General features: G+C 37.0%; 2 protein-coding genes and 1 long non-coding RNA gene across 5 annotated transcripts in view; all 3 read right to left on the minus strand.

Moving 5' to 3' along the window:
- Positions 1-2,426, minus strand: part of serpinc1 (serpin peptidase inhibitor, clade C (antithrombin), member 1) — a 15,561-nt gene extending 13,135 nt beyond the window's left edge. The window contains exon 1 of the mRNA XM_037762911.1: positions 2,274-2,426. The gene's annotated coding sequence lies outside the window, so the exon portion shown is untranslated. The remainder of the gene's footprint in view (positions 1-2,273) is intronic.
- Positions 2,427-5,858: 3,432 nt separating this feature from the next.
- Positions 5,859-9,259, minus strand: LOC119484228. 2 transcript variants are annotated; one of them, XR_005205929.1, is made up of 2 exons: positions 6,785-9,259; positions 5,859-6,630 (listed from the first exon to the last, which is right to left on the minus strand). It is a non-coding gene; the product is annotated as an uncharacterized LOC119484228 (long non-coding RNA). The 2 variants fall into 2 exon arrangements; XR_005205928.1 differs by having other exon boundaries at positions 6,752-9,259.
- A 329-nt stretch (positions 9,260-9,588) lies between these two features.
- On the minus strand, positions 9,589-14,758 carry LOC119484226 (syntaxin-6-like). 2 transcript variants are annotated; one of them, XM_037762914.1, is made up of 8 exons: positions 14,490-14,758; positions 13,405-13,642; positions 13,227-13,321; positions 12,915-12,974; positions 12,677-12,805; positions 12,434-12,540; positions 10,649-10,743; positions 9,589-9,739 (listed from the first exon to the last, which is right to left on the minus strand). In XM_037762914.1, exons 2-8 carry the CDS (start codon positions 13,595-13,597, stop codon positions 9,663-9,665), a joined length of 756 nt encoding a protein of 251 aa, XP_037618842.1. In that variant the 5' UTR covers positions 13,598-13,642; positions 14,490-14,758; the 3' UTR covers positions 9,589-9,662. The 2 variants fall into 2 exon arrangements, with proteins under 2 accessions (XP_037618842.1, XP_037618841.1); XM_037762913.1 differs by having other exon boundaries at positions 13,405-13,574; positions 14,490-14,757.
- Between the last annotated feature and the right edge of the window lie 1,838 nt (positions 14,759-16,596).

The raw sequence follows: 16,596 nt of genomic DNA on the forward strand, positions 1-16,596 counted from the left end.
TATTATTATTCTAATTATCTGGAGGTTGTGCAGGAATATTTCTACTTGTATTAAATGAGGGAACAACAGACAGACAGACAGACAGACAGACAGACAGACAGACAGACAGACAGACAGAGAGACAGACAGACAGACAGACAGACAGACAGACAGACAGAGAGACAGACAGACAGACAGACAGAGAGACAGACAGAGCTCATAAAGGAGCAGAGAAGCAGACTCACCAGACTTCATGTCAAAAAGAAACGTTTCTAGCCTTATAGATTTATAGATCAATATTAGGAGATTATTATTGATTATTTTAAACATGATTCAGAGGAAGTTCCTTCAGTTTGACTCCAAAGGCTGAAAAACATTTGACTCCGATACACACACACCTACGCACACACACACACCTACACACACACACACACCTACGCACACACACACACCTACGCACACACACACACCTACACACACACACACACCTACGCACACACACACACCTACGCACACACACACACCTACGCACACACACACACCTACGCACACACACACACCTACGCACACGCACACACACAAACACACACATCTAACATGACTAAGCAGTGCCTGCAGGCTGAGCCCTGAACAGAACCACGAACAGAACCACGAACAGAACCACAAACAGAACCACGAACAGAACCACAAACAGAACCACAAACAGAACCACAAACAGAACCACAAACAGAACTACAAACAGAACTACAAACAGAACCACAAACAGAACCACAAACAGAACTACAAACAGAACCACAAACAGAACTACAAACAGAACTACAAACAGAACCACAAACAGAACCACAAACAGAACTACAAACAGAACCACAAACAGAACCACAAACAGAACTACAAACAGAACCACAAACAGAACTACAAACAGAACTACAAACAGAACCACAAACAGAACCACAAACAGAACTACAAACAGAACTACAAACAGAACTACAAACAGAACCACAAACAGAACTACAAACAGAACTACAAACAGAACCACAAACAGAACCACAAACAGAACTACAAACAGAACCACAAACAGAACCACAAACAGAACCACAAACAGAACCACAAACAGAACTACAAACAGAACTACAAACAGAACCACCACTGCAGCCGCACTCAACCTGAATAAATGAACCATTAAAAGATGTTTTTGTATTCTGATTTTATTCTAAAGATTTCAGACGTTTCTCTCCAAACTGTGAGATGAAACTCTGAGATGAAACTGTGAGATGAAACTGTGAGATGAAATTGTGAGATGAAACTCTGAGATGAAACTGTGAGATGAAACTGTGAGATGAAACTCTGAGATGAAACTCTGAGATGAAACTGTGAGATGAAACTGTGAGATGAAACTGTGAGATGAAACTCTGAGATGAAACTGTGAGATGAAACTGTGAGATGAAACTCTGAGATGAAACTGTGAGATGAAACTCTGAGATGAAACTGTGAGATGAAACTGTGAGATGAAACTGTGAGATGAAACTCTGAGATGAAACTCTGAGATGAAACTGTGAGATGAAACTGTGAGATGAAACTGTGAGATGAAACTCTGAGATGAAACTGTGAGATGAAACTGTGAGATGAAACTCTGAGATGAAACTGTGAGATGAAACTGTGAGATGAAACTGTGAGATGAAACTCTGAGATGAAACTCTGAGATGAAACTCTGAGATGAAACTGTGAGATGAAACTGTGAGATGAAACTCTGAGATGAAACTGTGAGATGAAACTGTGAGATGAAACTCTTAGATGAAACTCTGAGATGAAACTGTGAGATGAAACTCTTAGACGAAACTCTGAGATGAAACTGTGAGATGAAACTGTGAGATGAAACTCTGAGATGAAACTCTGAGATGAAACTGTGAGATGAAACTCTTAGACGAAACTCTGAGATGAAACTGTGAGATGAAACTGTGAGATGAAACTGTGAGATGAAACTCTTAGATGAAACTCTGAGATGAAACTGTGAGATGAAACTGTGAGATGAAACTGTGAGATGAAACTGTGAGATGAAACTGTGAGATGAAACTGTGAGATGAAACTCTGAGATGAAACGTGGATGTTTCTGTGCAGCTGTAAATGTTCTTTTATTCTAATAAGGAGGGACTGAATCACAGGAAACACTGAACCAACAGAACAGACAGAGATTCACACAGACAGACGAGCAGGAGATAATAATCATAATTATAATGATAATAATAATAAGAAGAATACATTCATGTGACTCCAGGAGGAAGGTTAGTAGATCTCACCTGAGCAGGTAGACGGTCGAGTGTGTGCAGACGTCCAGATGAGAGCAGTGAGAGCTGATCTGGGCAGTGAGAGCAGCTGAACTGAGGTCAGTGTCCTGCAGAGCGCTGAAACATCACATCAACCTTTGAGACATCGACCGTCTGTTGGTCAACAGCTCAGAGAACATCTGGACACAAACAGCTGCAGCAGCCATCGATCAATAACGTTACACAACGACGCAACAACACAACCACATGCACAAGTTCACTCAATATCTCTGTTCACATCAAAATAATATCAATAATAATAAAATAAAATAAAATGCAGATCATTCAGAATCATCTCTGAGATTGCATTAATATTTATCATTTCTAATCTTGTAAACTGAACCTCAGCTCCTTTAATACGTCTATACTAAACTATACTAAACTATAATAAACTATAATAAACTATAATAAACTGTAAATAAACTATAATAAACTGTAAATAAACTATAATAAACTGGATATTAAACTGTAAATAAACTATAATAAACTGGATATTAAACTGTAAATAAACTATAATAAACTATAATAAACTGTAAATAAACTATAATAAACTATATTAAACTGTAAATAAACTATAATAAACTGTAAATAAACTATAATAAACTATATTAAACTGTAAATAAACTATAATAAACTATATTGAACTGTAAATAAACTATAATAAACTGTAAATAAACTATAATAAACTGGATATTAAACTGTAAATAAACTATAATAAACTATATTAAACTGTAAATAAACTATAATAAACTGTAAATAAACTATAATAAACTGGATATTAAACTGTAAATAAACTATAATAAACTATATTAAACTGTAAATAAACTATAATAAACTGTAAATAAACTATAATAAACTGTAATAAACTATAATAAACTATATTAAACTGTAAATAAACTATAATAAACTGGATATTAAACTGTAAATAAACTATAATAAACTGGATATTAAACTGTAAATAAACTATAATAAACTGTAATAAACTATATTAAACTGTAAATAAACTATAATAAACTGTAAATAAACTATAATAAACTGTAATAAACTATAATAAACTATATTAAACTGTAAATAAACTATAATAAACTGTAATAAACTATAATAAACTATATTAAACTGTAAATAAACTATAATAAACTGGATATTAAACTGTAAATAAACTATAATAAACTATATTAAACTGTAAATAAACTATAATAAACTATATTAAACTGTAAATAAACTATAATAAACTATATTAAACTGTAAATAAACTATAATAAACTATATTAAACTGTAAATAACCTATAATAAACTGGATATTAAACTGTAAATAAACTATAATAAACTATAATAAACTATAATAAACTATATTACACTGTAAATAAACTATAATAAACTATATTAAACTGTAAATAAACTATAATAAACTATATTAAACTGTAAATAACCTATAATAAACTGGATATTAAACTGTAAATAAACTATAATAAACTATATTACACTGTAAATAAACTATAATAAACTATATTAAACTGTAAATAAACTATAATAAACTATAATAAACTATAATAAACTATATTAAACTGTAAATAAACTATAATAAACTATAATAAACTATATTACACTGTAAATAAACTATAATAAACTATATTAAACTGTAAATAAACTATAATAAACTATATTAAACTGTAAATAACCTATAATAAACTGGATATTAAACTGTAAATAAACTATAATAAACTATATTACACTGTAAATAAACTATAATAAACTATATTACACTGTAAATAAACTATAATAAACTATAATAAACTATAATAAACTATATTAAACTGTAAATAAACTATAATAAACTATATTACACTGTAAATAAACTATAATAAACTATAATAAACTATAATAAACTATATTACACTGTAAATAAACTATAATAAACTATAATAAACTATAATAAACTATATTACACTGTAAATAAACTATAATAAACTATATTACACTGTAAATAAACTATAATAAACTATAATAAACTATAATAAACTATATTAAACTGTAAATAAACTATAATAAACTATAATAAACTATAATAAACTATATTAAACTGTAAATAAACTATAATAAACTATATTAAACTGTAAATAACCTATAATAAACTGGATATTAAACTATAATAAACTATAATAAACTATAATAAACTGTAAATAAACTATAATAAACTGTAAATAAACTATAATAAACTGGATATTAAACTGTAAATAAACTATAATAAACTATAATAAACTATAATAAACTATATTACACTGTAAATAAACTATAATAAACTATATTACACTGTAAATAAACTATAATAAACTATAATAAACTATAATAAACTATAATAAACTATATTAAACTGTAAATAAACTATAATAAACTATATTAAACTGTAAATAAACTATAATAAACTATATTAAACTGTAAATAACCTATAATAAACTGGATATTAAACTATAATAAACTATAATAAACTATAATAAACTGTAAATAAACTATAATAAACTGTAAATAAACTATAATAAACTGGATATTAAACTGTAAATAAACTATAATAAACTATAATAAACTATAATAAACTGTAAATAAACTATAATAAACTGGATATTAAACTGTAAATAAACTATATTAAACTATAATAAACTATAATAAACTATATTAAACTGTAAATAAACTATAATAAACTATAATAAACTGTAAATAAACTATATTAAACTGTAAATAAACTATAATAAACTGGATATTAAACTGTAAATAAACTATATTAAACTGTAAATAAACTATAATAAACTGGATATTAAACTGTAAATAAACTATATTAAACTATAATAAACTATAATAAACTATATTAAACTGTAAATAAACTATAATAAACTATAATAAACTATATTAAACTGTAAATAAACTATAATAAACTGTAAATAAACTATAATAAACTGGATATTAAACTATAATAAACTATATTAAACTGTAAATAAACTATAATAAACTATAATAAACTGTAAATAAACTATAATAAACTGTAAATAAACTATAATAAACTATATTAAACTGTAAATAAACTATAATAAACTATATTAAACTGTAAATAACCTATAATAAACTGGATATTAAACTATAATAAACTATAATAAACTGGATATTAAACTGTAAATAAACTATATTAAACTATAATAAACTATAATAAACTATATTAAACTGTAAATAAACTATAATAAACTATAATAAACTGTAAATAAACTATAATAAACTGTAAATAAACTATAATAAACTATATTAAACTGTAAATAAACTATAATAAACTATATTAAACTGTAAATAAACTATAATAAACTGGATATTAAACTATAATAAACTATAATAAACTATATTAAACTGTAAATAAACTATAATAAACTATAATAAACTATATTAAACTGTAAATAAACTATAATAAACTATATTAAACTGTAAATAAACTATAATAAACTGGATATTAAACTATAATAAACTATAATAAACTGGATTAAAGAGATTAAACTGGATTAAAGAGATGAAACGCTCCAGGTGGGTGTATTTGGTTTTATTTTCATCAGTCAGAGTTCAGAACACGGTGCTTTTATTTTGATAAAACAGGAAACAGACGTGAGATTTCACCGCCACGCGTACCGTCAATCTGCTGGCGTGGGACGATGTGATTGGCTGCTTCCTCTGACACCGAGTCCGAGCTCAATAACCTTCAGGACTGCACTTCCTGCTGCACCTTCACATTAAAAGCCTTCCAGAGGTTCATTTTAGAAAAGCTTTTATTGTGAAGCAGCAGCAGGAAGTGAGCGGTCTAACAGTTAAACAGTAGAAAAGTCCACTGATCAATAAACTGCAGGATGTGCTGATCGATCAGTCACTGATCAATCAACTGATCGATCGGTTCAGGAAATAAAAATTAAGTCAAAATAAAAATAAAGTCAAATAAAAATAAAGTCAATAAAACGTTCGAAGAACCAAAATAAAATAAAATAAAACATTAAACATCAGAAAACAAACGACGTCACACAAACTGTAAACAGGAAGTCTTAGTGTTCGGAGATTATTCTCCACAAACCCTCAACGCCAACCTCACACTAAACTACCACAGTTAACCCAGGACTAAACTACCAGAGTTAACCCAGGATTAAACCTGAAGTAAACCCAGGATTAAACCACAGTTAACCCAGGACTAAACTACCAGAGTTAACCCAGGATTAAACCTGAAGTAAACCCAGGATTAAACCACAGTTAACCCAGGACTAAACTACCAGAGTTAACCCAGGATTAAACTAGAGTTAACCCAGGATTAAACCTGAAGTAAACCAGAGTTAAACTGGAGCTAAACTAGGATTAAATCTGAAGGAAACTAGAGTTAATCCAGGATGACACCTAAATTAAACCTGAGTTAATCCAGGATGACACCTAAATTAAACCAGAGTTAATCCAGGATTAAACCTGATTTAAACCAGAGTTAATCCAGGATCAAACCTGATTTAAACCAGAGTTAATCCAAGATTAAATCTGATTTAAACCAGGGATAAACTGACGTTAACATGGAGTTAAAAGTGGAATTCAAGTTTAGAGTTAAACTGGGTTTAAATGGAGAAAAGACGACATTAGAGTTGCACTTAACTTGAAATTAAACTAAGGTTTAATTCAGGATTGAAGTTAGTTTGGAGTTAAGAGTTTAAAAGAGGTTAAAGTTAAACTGGTTTAAAGTGTTTTAAATAGTACAGTTTAATGAGACTTATTGATTATATTATTCATTGATTATAATGCAGCAGTTTATAACGACACACGTTTACTTCAATTCATCAACAACGTTCTCCGTTTCTGGTTCTTCGTTCATCGTAGTTTTCTTCAAGAGTTCGTCGTAACACGAAGATATAAAACACGGTCAGTCAGTGGCTAAAGTCCTTTAACCTGGAGCTAAACTCAGACTAAAGTAGACTTAAACTGAAGTTAGTAAACTACAGTTAAACTAGAGTTAACTCAGAGTTAAAATACAGTTAAACTAGAGTTAAAGTAGAGTTAAACTGAAGTTAGTAAACTAGAGTTAAACTGGAGTTAAACTAGAGTTAAACTAGAGTTACTAAACTCAGAGTTAACTGGAGTTAAACTCGGAGTTAAACTGGAGTTAAACTCAAGAGTTAAACTGGAGTTAAACTTCAGTTAAAGTAGAGTTAAAGTAGAGTTAAACTGAAGTTAGTAAACGAGAGTTAAACTAAAGTTAAACTGGAGTTAAACTCAGAGTTAAACTGGAGTTAAATTAGAGTTATTAAACTCAGAGTAAAACACGAGTTAAAATGGAGTTAAAGTAGAGTGAAACTAGAGTTACTGAACACAGAGCTGAACTAGAGTGAAACTCAGAGTTAAATTATAGTTAAACTGGAGTTACTAAACTGAGAGTTAAACTAGAGTTAAACTGGAGTTAAACTAGAATTAAACTGGAGTTACTAAACTCAGAGTTAAACTGGAGTTATATTAGAGTTAAACTGGAATTACTAAACTCAGTTAAACTAGAGTTATATTAGAGTTAAACTGGAGTTAAACTTGATTAAACGGTTATTTTCAGCCCTTTAAATAAAACAAACATTAAAACACATCACACGTTTCCACCTGGTTCAACCTCTGAGACGAGTTTAACAGTCAAAGAACCAAAGTGTCTTTTCAGTCCAACGGAGGTCCAGTAGAGTCCAGTTGAGTCCAGTAGAGTCCAGGGGACTCATTTAGAACAGTAGTGTCCAGTAGAGTCCAGGGGCCTCATCTAGAACAGTAGAGTCCAGTAGTGTCCAGGGGCCTCATTTAGAACAGTAGAGTCCAGTAGTGTCCAGGGGCCTCAGTTAGAACAGTAGAGTCCAGGGGACTCATCGAGAAAAGTAGAGTCCAGTAGAGTCCAGTAGAGTCCAGGGGCCACATCTAGAACAGTAGAGTCCAGGGGCCTCATCGAGAACAGTAGAGTTCAGGGGCCACATCGAGAACAGTAGAGTCCAGGGGCCACATCGAGAACAGTACAGTCCAGGGGCCACATCTAGAACAGTAGAGTCCAGGGGACTCATCTAGAACAGTAGAGTCCATTAGAGTCCAGGGGACTCATCTAGAACAGTAGAGTCCGGGGGACTCATCTAGAACAGTAGAGTCCAGGGGCCACATCAAGAAAAGTAGAGTCCAGGGGACTCATCTAGAACAGTAGAGTCCAGGGGCCACATCAAGAACAGTAGAGTCCAGGGGACTCATCTAGAACAGTAGAGTCCGGGGGACTCATCTAGAGCAGTAGAGTCCAGGGGCCACATCAAGAACAGTAGAGTCCAGGGGACTCATCTAGAACAGTAGAGTCCGGGGGACTCATCTAGAGCAGTAGAGTCCAGGGGCCACATCAAGAACAGTAGAGTCCAGGGGACTCATCTAGAGCAGTAGAGTCCAGGGGCCACATCAAGAACAGTAGAGTCCAGGGGACTCATCTAGAACAGTAGAGTCCGGGGGACTCATCTAGAGCAGTAGAGTCCAGGGGCCACATCAAGAACAGTAGAGTCCAGGGGACTCATCTAGAACAGTAGAGTCCGGGGGACTCATCTAGAGCAGTAGAGTCCAGGGGCCACATCAAGAACAGTAGAGTCCAGGGGACTCATCTAGAACAGTAGAGTCCGGGGGACTCATCTAGAGCAGTAGAGTCCAGGGGCCACATCAAGAACAGTAGAGTCCGGGGGACTCATCTAGAGCAGTAGAGTCCAGGGGCCACATCAAGAACAGTAGAGTCCAGGGGACTCATCTAGAACAGTAGAGTCCAGGGGCCACATCTAGAACAGTAGAGTCCAGTAGAGTCCAGTAGAGTTCAGGAGAGTCCAGGAGAGTTCAGGAGAGTCCAGTAGAGTCTAGTAGAGTCTAGTAGAGTCCAGTAGAGTTCAGTAGAGTTCAGGAGAGTCCAGTAGAGTCCAGTAGAGTTCAGGAGAGTCCAGTAGAGTCCAGTAGAGTCCAGTAGAGCTCAGGAGAGTCCAGTAGAGCTCAGGAGAGTCCAGTAGAGCTCAGGAGAGTCCAGTAGAGTTCAGGAGAGTCCAGTAGAGTCCAGTAGAGTTCAGGAGAGTCCAGTAGAGTCCAGTAGAGCTCAGGAGAGTCCAGTAGAGTTCAGGAGAGTCCAGTAGAGTCCAGTAGAGCTCAGGAGAGTCCAGTAGAGTTCAGGAGAGTCCAGTAGAGTCCAGTAGAGTCCAGTAGAGTCCAGTAGAGTTCAGGAGAGTCCAGTAAAGTCCAGTAAAGTCCAGTAGAGTTCAGTAGAGTCCAGTAGAGTCCAGTAGAGTCCAGGAGACACAGATTTCAGATGAGTTCTGTGCTGACAGGAGGAGGCATCAATCAGAGGATGAAGAAGAGGAGGATGACGACGAAGAGGATTGCGAGCAACACTCCGATAGCGCACCACTGACGACGATCTGAGGAAATACAGACGTTAAGAAACATCAACCAATCAACTTCAACTGTTACTGAAACCAGAGAGGACGATGTGTGAGGACATAACTGTCTCTAACATATATCATATATCATACATCATATATCATACATCATATATCATACATCATATATCATACATCATATATCATACATCATATATCATACATCATACATCATATATCATACATCATACATCATATATGATGTATGATATATCATACATCATATATCATACATCATATATGATGTATCATACATCATATATGATGTATGATATATCATACATATGATATATACATTATATGATGTATGATATATGATGTATGATATATCATACATCATATATGATGTATGATATATGATGTATGATATATGATATATGATGTATGATATATCATACATCATATATATTATATGTATGATATATGATGTATGATACATCATACATCATATATCATATATCATATATCATACATCATACATCATATATCATACATCATATATCATACATCATATATGATGTATGATATATCATACATCATATATCATACATATAATATATATGATGTATGATATATCATACATCATATATCATATATGATGTATGATATATCATATGATGTATGATGTATGATATATGATGTATGATGTATGATGTATGATGCATGATATATGATGTATGATGTATGATGTATGATATATCATACATCATATATCATACATCATATATGATGTATGATGTATGATATATCATATATCATACATCATATATCATATGATATATGATGTATGATGTATGATATATGATATATGATGTATGATGTATGATGTGGTACACGGCTATAACTAACTACACCGAGGGTGACATCATGTGTTGCCAGGCAGTTTACCGCTGGTCATGTGAGACACTTTGGCCAGTTTCTTCATGACGTTGTCCAATCGAGAGTGAGTGTTGTCCACCTCATGAGTGAAGTCATCCAACATCCTGCAGGAAAAACACACAGAGACTCAACAAGTCTGGTCAACAACCAACCAGAACCAACCAGAGACCAACCAGGAACCAACCAGGAACCAACCATACACCAACCAGAGACCAACCACAGACCAACCAGGAACCAACCACAGACCAACCAGGAACCAACCAGAAACCTACCAGGAACCAACCAGGAACCAACCATAGACCAACCAGAGACCAACCAGGAACCAACCAGAGACCAACCAGGAACCAACCATAGACCAACCACAGACCAACCAGGAACCAACCAGAGACCAACTAGGAACCAACCACAGACCAACCAGGAACCAACCATAGACCAACCAGGAACCAACCACAGACCAACCAGAGACCAACCAGGAACCAACCACAGACCAACCAGGAACCAACCAGAGACCAACCATAGACCAACCAGGAACCAGTCATAGACCAACCAGGAACCAGTCATAGACCAACCATAGACCAACCGGGAACCAACCAGGAACCAACTATAGACCAACCAGGAACCAACCATAGACCAACCGGGAAACAACCAGGAACCAACCATAGACCAACTAGGAACCAACCAAGAACCAACCAGTGACCAACCAGAAACCCCCTGTAGTTGTCCCTCACCTCCTGTTGGTGTCCCTCACCTCCTGTAGTTGTCCCTCACCTCCTGTAGTTGTCCCTCACCTCCTGTTGGTGTCTCTCACCTCCTGTAGTTGTCCCTCACCTCCTGTAGTTGTCCCTCACCTCCTGTTGGTGTCCCTCCCCTCCTGTAGTTGTCTCTCACCTCCTGTAGTTGTCCCTCACCTCCTGTAGTTGTCCCTCACCTCCTGTAGTTGTCCCTCACCTCCTGTAGTTGTCTCTCACCTCCTGTTGGTGTCCCTCACCTCCTGTAGTTGTCCCTCACCTCCTGTTGGTGTCCCTCACCTCCTGTAGTTGTCCCTCACCTCCTGTAGTTGTCCCTCACCTCCTGTAGTTGTCCCTCACCTCCTGTTGGTGTCCCTCACCTCCTGTAGTTGTCCCTCACCTCCTGTTGGTGTCCCTCACCTCCTGTAGTTGTCCCTCACCTCCTGTAGTTGTCCCTCACCTCCTGTTGGTGTCCCTCACCTCCTGTTGGTGTCCCTCACCTCCTGTTGGTGTCCCTCACCTCCTGTAGTTGTCCCTCACCTCCTGTTGGTGTCCCTCACCTCCTGTAGTTGTCCCTCACCTCCTGTAGTTGTCCCTCACCTCCTGTTGGTGTCCCTCACCTCCTGTTGGTGTCCCTCACCTCCTGTTGGTGTCCCTCACCTCCTGTAGTTGTCCCTCACCTCCTGTTGGTGTCCCTCACCTCCTGTAGTTGTCTCTCACCTCCTGTAGTTGTCCTCACCTCCTGTAGTTGTCCCTCACCTCCTGTAGTTGTCCCTCACCTCCTGTAGTTGTCCCTCACCTCCTGTTGGTGTCCCTCACCTCCTGTTGGTGTCCCTCACCTCCTGTAGTTGTCCCTCACCTCCTGTTGGTGTCCCTCACCTCCTGTTGGTGTCCCTCACCTCCTGTAGTTGTCCCTCACCTCCCGTTGCTCCCCGTCCTTCTTGACCATGCTAACTGTTGCCTACAGAATGGAACTAAAGCCAGCTGACTGATTGGTCCAAGACATGAATTGGTTCTCATGAATGAGGAGAACCGTCTCAGTAACGATGTATCTGAAAGTTCTTACACGGCCTGTTCATCCAGCTCCATGCCGATCCTCTCCGACATGTTCTTCAGGACTCCGATGGTTCCTGACACCAGCTCCAGCTGTTCATCCTGCTGCTCCGCCATCAGCTGATCCAAACAGAAACATCATGTACATCATTAATATCACAGAACCGAACCGTTCTCATATCACCGTCCTGATGCTGCATGATATCTCAGAGCTCTGTCATTGGTCCTGTGTTCCTGTGTTCCTGTGGTACTGTACCTGCTGCTGGACCTGCTGCTCCTCTATGAACTGAGAGTTGGCGTTCTGCAGCTGGCGGTCCAGTCGGCTGTATTTATCAGGACCAGGCTGCCAGATGGGACCCTGAGCACCACGCTCACCGAGCAGAGCCTAAATATCACATCAACACAAACGCACTGTCACATCTAACATCAGCAGGAGCTGACTGTCTGTTGGTCGCTCCTCGACAGTGTTGTGAACTTAAGGTGTGTTCAGGTACCTGTTTGTTCTTCCGGTCCACTGAGGCACCAGTTGGACTCGACATCTGCTCTTTCATTTCCTTCAAGACAAACAAAGACAGTCAGCAGCCAATCAGATCAATCAATTCTTCAGATGGACCTCAGCCAATCAGTTCAGTGTGTGTTGAATGGGCCAATAGCAGCTAAGCAAAGAGTAACAACTACTACTACTCCCACTGACATGAGACCCACAGGCTGCTGTGGGTCTCATGTCAGTGTGCCGTGGACCGAGCCTGCAGAGACTCCTCACCTGAGCAGGTGTCAACCCTTTACAGGTGTTTAGTGAAGCGTACCTTGACAGTCTGTCTGGTGCTGGTGATGAAGGCTTTCCTCGTGGACAGCTCCGCCGCGTCCAGGTTGAACTTCTTTGGGTTGGACTCCACGATGCGTTCACTGACAGTTAAGAAACATCACTCACACTTCAAATCTCAGAACTGAATGAACATACCAACACGAGCGTTTAAAGGATATTGATGGTCTCGTCCAGGTCCTCCAGGTCCCACTCGATGGAGCGCAGACTGTTCCTCAGCTCATTGGTCGTCCAGTCCATTTCCTCCTTGGAGGCTCCGCCCCCCTCCTGCAGCAGCTCGCTCCATCTGTGATGGAGGCTCTGTGCTGCGTTCACTGCCTTCTGGACCTCACTGTAACAAACATCATAACTCATCTGTGATGGAGGCTCTGTGCTGCGTTCACTGCCTTCTGGACCTCACTGTAACAAACATCATAACTCATCTGTGATGGAGGCTCTGTGCTGCGTTCACTGTCTCCTGTACTTTACTGTATAATGTGAACTCTATTTTACAGAAGAAACACTTAGTAATAATGATATGAATCCACTGGAAGCATGTGCAGACTGTTGAAGTCTCGTTTTATATCATTATTATTATGATCTCTTAGAGTTGCTGTGAACTTTAACTGAAGTCTAAATCAGAAGTGAAGCTCATGTACTAACAGACATCATGATGATACTATATTAATAATAATAAACTCATGTTAGTGTTCTGCTGTCTGAGATAATAGAGATGATTAACTATAGATGAAGATGATCAGTAGCTCAGCAGGTGAGTTATGATCTGTGACTGAGCTCAGCAGGTGAGTTATGATCTGTCACTGAGCTCAGCAGGTGAGTTATGATCTGTGACTGAGCTCAGCAGGTGAGTTATGATCTGTCACTGAGCTCAGCAGGTGAGTTATGATCTGTGACTGAGCTCAGCAGGTGAGTTATGATCTGTGACTGAGCTCAGCAGGTGAGTTATGATCTGTGACTGAGCTCAGCAGGTGAGTTATGATCTGTGACTGAGCTCAGCAGGTGAGTTATGATCTGTGACTGAGCTCAGCAGGTGAGTTATGATGAGAAGAACTGATCATCGACTCTGACTGCAGAGTAACATGCTAACATGCTAACAGGCTAACCGCACTGAGAGCTAACGTTAGCTCAGCTGTTAGCCTGCTGTTAGATCACTAACTGGTTGAACTGGTTATTGATCATTGATCAGGTGTGTAACAGCAGTAGGCTCTCTCTGTTAGCTCTGTTAGCAGGTGTGAACGGTTCTGACCCTTTGACGACGAAGAACGGGTCTTCCATGGACATGGTGCTGGTTCCGGTTCAGTCGGAGCGCAGCTCCATCACACAGACCCGAACCCGAACCACCCGAACTCTGGTTCCTCTGGTTCCTCTGGTTCCTCTGGTTCCGTTCAGCTCAGTGAGGCTCCATCAGACCCGCTGGTGCTGGTGCTGTTAGCTGTTAGCTGCTGATGCTGATGCTAGCTCTGTTAGCTCCTCTTTGTTTACATGCAGCAGCAGCGGAAGAGACCCCGTGACGTCACACATACTCAGGTCGGGTCATCACTGAAACGTCACGAGCTCATTTCAACTTTCTATTAGTGAGCAAAAGATTCCCTTATACACTATATATACACTATACTATACTATATACTATAGTATATACTATATATACACTATACTATACTATAGTATATACTATATTATACTATATACTATATATATACTATATATACACTATAGATACTATAGATACTATATACACTATAGATACTATATATACACTATAGATACTATATACTATAGATACTATATATACACTATAGATACTATATACACTATAGATACTATATATACACTATACTATACTATAGTATATACTATATTATACTATATACTATACTATATACTATATATACACTATACTATAGTATATACTATAGTATATACTATAGTATATATACACTATACTATACTATATACTATAGTATATACTATATACTATACTATATACTATATATACACTATATACTATAGTATATAGTATATACTATAGTATATAAACTAAAGATTCCCTTTAACCTTTATAACTATATATAATATAGTATATACTATAGAGCAGGGGTGCACACACTTTTTCAGCATGCGAGCTACTTATAAAATGACCAAGTCAAAATGATCTACCTACTATAAAAATGCAAAACATATATTTATTTATAAATATATTGAGTATTCTTTATATGTACAATATATGTTGGTGTACCTTGCATAACTGCATGAACCCATATTGTACAATATAACTCTGTACATTTTTTGTCATTACCTTACTCTGATGACTTGCACTGAATGGAATCAGCCAGGGATGCATAGTCCGGACAGTAGCTGCTGATAGCCAGCCTCAAGCACACTTCCAAATGATCATCAGTCAAGGTGGAACTGTATTTGGACTTAATAATCTTCATGTGGGAAAAGGCTGACTCGCATAAATAAGTGGAGCCGAATAATGCAGTCAAGGAGGTAGCACATTTCCTCATGTTGAGGTACTTGTCCTCTGTGAGTAAGTTCCAGAACTGTCCATGAGCCCTGGACTGAAGCTGAATGTCAGCTTGTAGTGTCAAAATCTCATCCTCCACTCCAGATGAGTTCAGGTGAAACAGTGTTGCAATTTGTTGGCTGACGTCTAAAAAAAAAAAAAAAAAAAATTTTTTTTTTTTTTTTTAATGCCATGCGATCTACCCACACTACCTTTGCGATCTACCCACACTACCTTTGCGATCTACCCACACTACCTTTGCGATCTACCCACACTACCTTTGCGATCTACCCACACTACCTTTGCGATCTACCCACACTACCTTTGCGATCTACCCACACTACCTTTGCGATCTACCCACACTAACTTTGCGATCTACCCACACTACCTTTGCGATCGACTGGTAGATCGCGATCTACGTATTGGGCACCCCTGCTATAGTATATACTAAAGATTCCCTTTAACCTTTATAACTATAGTATATATTATAGTATATATACTGAATTATATACTATATTATAGTATATACTATAATATATTCTATAGTATATATACACAAAAGATTCCCTTTAACCTTTATAACTTCCACTAACAAGCGCTGCTCGCATGGTCTATGAAACACACCGCACCGCTATATACTATATTATATTATACTATTATATAGATACTCTACTACACAGCATCGATATTCTATATGGCACCTTTCAATCCGTCCGGTTCAGCCCTCATGTTAAACCCTCCCCAGCGGTACGATACCTACCAGCGGTACCTTAAAGCGGTACGGTACCTACCAGCGGTACCAGTGGTCCCAGCGGTACAGTACCCGCGGTCCCAACCAGCAGTACCT

The sequence above is a fragment of the Sebastes umbrosus genome, unplaced genomic scaffold, assembly GCF_015220745.1.
Source record: "Sebastes umbrosus isolate fSebUmb1 unplaced genomic scaffold, fSebUmb1.pri scaffold_112_arrow_ctg1, whole genome shotgun sequence".
Classification (NCBI taxonomy): Eukaryota; Metazoa; Chordata; class Actinopteri; order Perciformes; family Sebastidae; genus Sebastes; species Sebastes umbrosus.